The sequence below is a fragment of the Chondrus crispus genome, genomic scaffold (genome assembly GCF_000350225.1).
Source record: "Chondrus crispus Stackhouse genomic scaffold, scaffold_725, whole genome shotgun sequence".
Classification (NCBI taxonomy): Eukaryota; Rhodophyta; class Florideophyceae; order Gigartinales; family Gigartinaceae; genus Chondrus; species Chondrus crispus.
The window spans coordinates 1,573-8,490 of NW_005178740.1; the positions used below are offsets into that span (position 1 = coordinate 1,573).

Genomic DNA, 6,918 nt, shown 5'->3' on the forward strand with positions numbered 1-6,918 from the left:
CAACTTTTGGGATAGCAGACGCCATAACGGTCGCAGTTGATACATCAGATCAAATCCAATCATCTTTACAAAAAATGCTGCAGAAATCTGCCATTGAATCATCCGTCGTGCCTGCGTTAGTTTGCCTGCATGCTTCCGGAGACTCGACGATCCCATCTAATATTTCTGCAGTTCGCACACTATGTGATATCTATCAAACCCGTTTATGCATTGAGGGAAGTGCGCTAGCCCTTTTGGCTCAACCAAGCAGACCTTCCACTCCGGAGGAATGTCTAAGGAAAGCCCATGTATTGCTTCTTGATCCTGGATCATGGTTTGGGTTTAAGATGTGTGCTGTTGTGACGAGGCATGAGCCATGTAATTCGAGAACGCCAAACAGTCACCCCGAACGTCGTCATGGTATTTCTTCGATCGAGGTTTTGGCCTCTTGTGACAATGAAGACAAGCATGGCCATGCTACCGGTCCTGTTCTAAATTTGTGGGCTGTTTTTTCTCGAGTCGGTCTGAAGTCTATTCGAGAAAGAATTGAGCAATTTACGGTAGTTGCGGAAAGCTTCCTTCATCACCTCGAAGCATCTCCAAATATGCAAACAATATATGAAGGGATTGGATGCGTTGTAAGGATGTCTTTTGTATTGTCGAGGGAAGACCGCGTACTGGCAGTGGAAAAGGCTGTAGAAAAAATTTCTGCAGTGAACAAGGCTGTAGTGTGTAGCTTGGAAGAAGAATCAAAGAGACTGCTAGTACACACCATTCAAAGTCATGATATTTTGCACATTCAATTCTCTCCGTCTCAGTTCCTGTGCTCTGGAACTTTTTGGTGCCCTTCTGAAGATGACACCCTTGACTATGTCTCCAAACTGCAAACAGCAGTCAACAAGTATGAGCCCTGCAAAGCTGGTATGATTGAGTTTGAAGGTCGAGCTGTTAGATGCCGGGATATCAGTTTCGCTATTTCATCGGAGGATGCTCCTGCCTTGTCTCTCAGTCTTGGGGCTTTCAGAATTGTACCCCATGAATTCTCCAACTCATGGACGGAAAACGCTTCTTCCCTTGATGTCATGAATAATCTTTCCGGCCGCTTTGTTTCTGAACTCGAAACAATTTCCGAAAACCCGGACCTGCAACAAGAATTTGAACGATGTGGCATACTGTTGAACCAAGCCGGTCTACTTGAAATCGAAAAGAGTTTCAACAATCCTGCACCCCCATCTTTACATGAAGATTCGTCGGAATGTGCTTGTATAGAAGATGAACTTCCATTTGTTATCTACTTGAACTCCAAGTTGGAAACTGGTGGTCCAGACTTTATTTCGATTGAGCCAAAAGAGGCATGCAACCCGACGCAAGCAATTCGGCATGCCCGGCTCGCGGCCGAAGTCGTAGTAACAATTGTCGATGTCGTTGTTTCAAGGTGGCGAGATTCCAACATCAGTTCCACAATTTCAGCAGACATACGGACCCTAGCTGGGACGGAGGACACTATTCCGCAGGAACTTTCGCGTGAGAGATGCGGTTATGCTGCTGGCACAGTAAACGTTCTTTCATCGCGTGACATGGAATCGGTCATTACCGGGACCGACACATCACACAGGACGGCTGCTTCTTCAATTGCCGGTGAAGTCCGGGACTTGTTTGTCGAGACAGACTCAGATCAAGACAGCCGCGCCTCTACGTTTGAATGCGATGAGGAAAGCATCGTCGACAATCAGGACATTCAGGAGGCTAATGCGGGAGACGAATTGTTTCCGCCTAATTCAATTGGCACGACCCGGCCAGAGCCAGACCGTGATACTCCTCTACTCCTCGCAGACAAGAAGCTCACACTCTCAGCACACTCGCATATCAGATCAAGAGAGGAAGACGACACACCTTTTCTCGTGGGTCCGGGAACCATTGGTTCGGAAGCCAGCTCCGGTGCCTTACAACCCAAGCGCTCTGGAAAAGAGCCGGGGTCTCCTAGCAGGGCCGCAGCCACCTTGCAGTCTACCCCAGTCCGCTCTCACTGGCTCGGCATCTGGAATCGGGGCGGGCAGAAGGCAGCGCCAGTCTCCAACGAAGAAGGGGACGATCAGGATGACGGGTACGAAGACTACGATGAGGAGTCCGGGTGTGAGGAGAGTTATTCATCGGAAAGCGAGGACGTGGAAGGGGACGCAAATGGCTCATCCTCAAGCTCCAATGGAGAAGGCTTGAGAGAAAGTGATGAAGGAAGCGATGATGAAAGCGACGAGAAGGAATCTTCTGACGACGACAGCAGCTCGGTGGATGAAGAGTCAAGTGCGTTGGAGTCGGGGTCCGACGGCCCGGGGTCCGAGAGCGAGTCAGACGGGCCGCCGCTGACGGTGGCAGCGCCGAGGGGGGTGTTGGGGTGGCTGCGCGGAAGCGCGGGCGCCGGACGCGTCGGCGAGGCTGAGCGAGGAGAGGAGGACAGCTCCTCGGATGGGGACTCCCAGCAGTCGGTGTCGTGGTCGCGCTCGGTCGGCGTGGAAGAGGAGGGGTCGGACTCTGGCGAGGCGGAGAAAGCTTCCGACGGCAGGGCGTGGTCGCGGGGGTCGCGCCGCTACTGGATCTACAACGGTGAGTCCGGGCGCAGCGCAAGCGCGGACGGGGAGTACGCGTCGGACGAGGGGGACGAGTCGGCGTCGGACGAGGAGAGTGGCGAGTCTGCGTCGGACGAGGGTTCTTCGGTCTATTCGGTCTCAGAGCAGGACCGGGACGTGGGCGAGCACGGCAGCGACGCAGACAGCGGGCAGGTGGTCGCGCGCCCTGCGGCGCCGGGCTACGGATTCGGGTGGCTCGCGCGGGGCTGGGCGGGGCGCGGGGCCGGCGTAAAGATGGGGCTGGGGGCGGGATCCTCCGCGGCCGGGGACGGCTCGGCGGGCGCGCGCGGCGGCAGCTCCTCGCGGCTGGGATCTAGCTCGGGCTCGTCCGCGACGGGCTCGGACTGGTCGTCCGGCGCGGGGTCGTCGGGCAGCACGGGCAGCGGCGCGTACGACTCCGAGGAGGGCGCCGGGGGAGAGAGGGAGGCAGAGGAGGAGCAGGACGAGGACGGAAGCGACTGGTCGGAGGAGAGCGAGGAGCAGCCCGCGCCGGAGGGGAAAATGCGAAAGTACCTCAAGTGGCTCGCGCCGTCGGCTTGGGGCGGCGGGGGGGCGGCGCCGCAGAGGAACAGGAGCGAGCGGTTCGGAGGGAGCGATGAAAGCGAGAGTGAGCACGAGCAGGAAGAGAGAGTGCCGACGTTCAGCCGCGGAAGGTCGTGGAGGAGGTCGTCGCGGTCGAGGATGATAAGTTGACGGAGGGGGGACAAAGGGCGGACTTTGTTCTGGATCAGCGACACGCAATTTGGGCAGGGATAAACAAATTAATTACTTGTTCTCATGGCTCTGGCACCACGTGTGACATAAACGACATTCTGTTGATAGCTCTGAAGAGTGCAGCGTCGTAGCGTCCGTCTTACATCTTCCCGCGTTCCCGCCATGAAGACCTGAGCCCCCGGGGCACAACCATGCGCTTCGCGTTGTTCCTGCTGCTGTTGCCGCTGCTACAGCACGCCAGCCTTGCCATCGATCCAACCTGCAGCGCGGCGACCAACCTAACCCGCGAGGCGCTTGCCTACCTGTCCGCCCTCCCCACGCGCGGGTCCGCCTCGTCGCACCGGTTGGGCACGTCGCTGCCGCTCGGCTCGTTCCGCGCGTCCTCGCCGGGGAACGCGCGCCGCGTCGCAGTAGCCGCGGCCGTCGCGGACGCGTGGGACGCGTACGCGGCGGCGGCATGGGGCCGCGACGAGTTGCTGCCGCTGTCGAACGCCGGGGCCGACACGTTTGCGGAGGGGCTCGGCACGACCATCGTTGACTCGCTCTCCACGCTGTACATCCTCGGCGGGCTGGACGGACGGTATGAGGCCGCGCGGGCGTGGGTGCTGGAGAGCCTGGACTTTGGGAAGGTTGGCAGGGTTGTAGTGTTTGAGACGGTGATCAGGATCCTGGGGGGGCTGGTGAGCATCTACCACCTGTCAGGCGACGAGATGTACCTCTTCAAGGCAGAGGAGCTTGGAGCAAGGCTGGCGGCGGGGTTTGAAACGCCGAGCGGTTTGCCGTGGCCAAGGTGCTATTTGAACGAAACGGGAAGGTGCGAGCGGCACCGGCACATGGATGACGCGCTGTACCTTGCGGAGGTCGGGTCGGTGCAGCTGGAGTATCGGGCGCTGTCGCATCATTCTAAGCATCCGCTGTGCAAAAAGATGCGGGGGGTGACGGAGCGGATTATCGACAAGCTGCAAACAGCGCGGTCGAGCGCGGTGCGGATGAGCGGGCGGCATGCTGTGCTGCTGCCGTACGCGATGTTAAGGACGACTGGGATGTACTGCACGAATATGGTGACGGCCGGGGCGCCGGCGGATTCGTACTTTGAGTATTTGGTCAAGGTGTGGGTGCAAGGGGGGAAGAAGGAGAAAGTGTATTGGGAACTGTTTGCGCGCGTAGTGGATAGTATGGTAGAGATCGGGTCGTACACGTCGCGGTACGGGGACACTATCATGCGGGACATGCTGCCGTCGAGCGATGACAAGGTGCACTTCTCGCACAAGATGGACCACTTTGCGTGCTACATCCCTGGGATGATCGTGCTTGGGCTGGACGGCCTCCGGGCGGAGGAGACGGAGAGGAGGGCACGGTGGGTGATGTTTGCAGAAAACATCACGGAGACGTGCTACAAGATGTACGCGAAGAGCCCGTCGGGGCTTGCGGGGGAGCACATCCGGCTGAACCAGGAGGATAAGTGGAAGATGTCCGGCGGGTACCAGCTGCGGCCGGAGGCCGTGGAGGCTTTCTTTTACATGTGGAGATTGACAAAGAAGGACAAGTACCGCGAGTATGCGTGGACGGTGTTCGAGAGGATTCAGCAGCACTGCAAGGTGGAGGGAGGCGGGTATGCGGCGCTCCGCACGGCGAAATCGAGACATCCGAAGAAGGAGGATGTGATGCACTCGTTCCTGATCTCGGAGACGTTCAAGTATCTGTACCTGATCTTTGGGGATGATGAAAAGGAGCTGCCGCTCGATAAGTGGGTGTTCAACACGGAGGCTCACCCGCTGCTTGTGACGCCCGGGCTGTCGGAGGGGGTAGAAGAAGGGGAACGGAGGGAAGTGGCGGCGGAGAGTGGGCACGATGAATTGTAGACTGGTGGGAGACAAAGGGGAGATGCATGATAAACAGGGCGTGTTGCTGCAGCGGAGGTGTTAAGACTTTTATACTCTACCACCGTATGTCTATCCGACCAGGGCTTGTCCTCATATGTGGACGGTTTTTTTTTTGCGAAAATATATAAATTAAATTGATTATTTAATTTATATATTCTTAACGCACTTGTTCTCGGCAATAACATCTTGCAGAACATTGGGATAGCCGTTTTGAACACGCCGAAAGATTAAGAATGTATTGCAGATTAAATACCTAGTTGCCTTTTTTAGTTGCCTTTTTAAGCTGACGTTTTTGGTTTCGAAGTAATTTTATGTGCGGTACTAAGGTGGTTTAATAAAGCTTGTGTGGCAGACATGTCTAAAAACGATCACGAAGAACATGCAATTTTCACAAAGTTCTTACTGGTCGCATGGGAGAAGTCAAGTACAGTGGCGGGGGTATGTTTTCCTTTCTTGTGGAGAATTGCAAGTCAAGAAAAAGATACAGTACTTCCATAAATCCCCAATTTTGACTCATCCCCAATTTTGACTCATTTCACTTGAAATGCATACCGTTCGGCTGTTTGCCATCACTACATGACCGACCCACATGACAATGACAAAGGACACACCCATAGATAGGTAATGATCTGAGCTTTCACTACGATACAACTATTGATGCATTCTGCAGCGAAAATTTGCAACAAAAGCAAACAGAGTACGCGCCTTATACAAAAATGAGCAAACTGATGGCATCAAATTCCCGAATTCCCATTGAAACAAATATAACATAAATTATATGAAATAAAAATAAAAATTAGTATTTTTGGAATGAGTCAAAATTGAGGAGGTTTGCGCAAATCAGAACTTTTGTCACCTCACACTGGCGATTCTCATAAAACTTGAAAGCATTAACCAATTTGGGCTAGTGAAGACTCGTTCGAAAGCTGGTACAGTATAGCCCTCCATCAAGCTGCCGAGTTTCGCTCTCTGAAGAGTCTATGTTGCTTTACTCTAGTCCGCGGACATCCGCAGTAAGAACCCATAAACTCGTCAGCGCTAGAACGAAACCCAATCAAGAACAAAAGCAATTAGACATAAAAAGCAAAACATACCAAACACCCGCTCGCTACTCCTTGGTGGGTCTTCACCCGCATACACCCTGGTGTACACGGACGCGTACATGTTTTCAGCTAAAATGCCATTACTTTTCGTGAAATTGAGTCAAAATTGGGGATTTATGGAAGTACAGTATGTCGAAAACTGTCCTCATGTGAGGACAAAGGTCCAATAGACAACTCTAGGTCACATAGTACGCATGGTTGCCTTGTTGTTTGACCCAGGACCCATGGGTCGCACAACAAGGCAAGATGGGTTGGGGTCTTGGGACAGGGACATACAGCAGGGAGGATGATACGTCGGACACGTGTATGGGTATTGGGGTCAGACAACGCGATGGATATACAGCACACGTACACGGCGCGGCAGTTCCTGACTGAGCTCATGGTTTACAGTTGGGTGCATGTGGGACGCTGGGTGTGTGCACGAGTGCATCATGCAGCGGTGGCAGGCCTCGTTTGCGTGACTGGGGAATACAGCCTGGGAGATACAGTGCGGGGTGGTGGAGGTTGTTTTGCGAGGGCTGTAGGCTACAAACGGGCGGAGGCAGGGGGCGGCGGGGGGGGGCAGGGGGAGGGGAAGGCCGACTCGTCGAGCAGTGGAAAATGTGTCTCCCGTGT

The 6,918-nt window shown here is 54.7% G+C and overlaps 1 protein-coding gene across 1 annotated transcript; it reads left to right on the forward strand.

Annotated features, from left to right (window-relative positions):
• The first annotated feature begins 3,508 nt into the window (after nucleotides 1-3,508).
• Nucleotides 3,509-5,179, forward strand: CHC_T00009079001 (mannosyl-oligosaccharide1,2-alpha-mannosidase). The gene has a single exon (XM_005711398.1). The coding sequence runs from the start codon at nucleotides 3,509-3,511 to the stop codon at nucleotides 5,177-5,179; it is 1,671 nt and encodes a 556-aa protein (XP_005711455.1).
• Nucleotides 5,180-6,918: the final 1,739 nt, after the last annotated feature.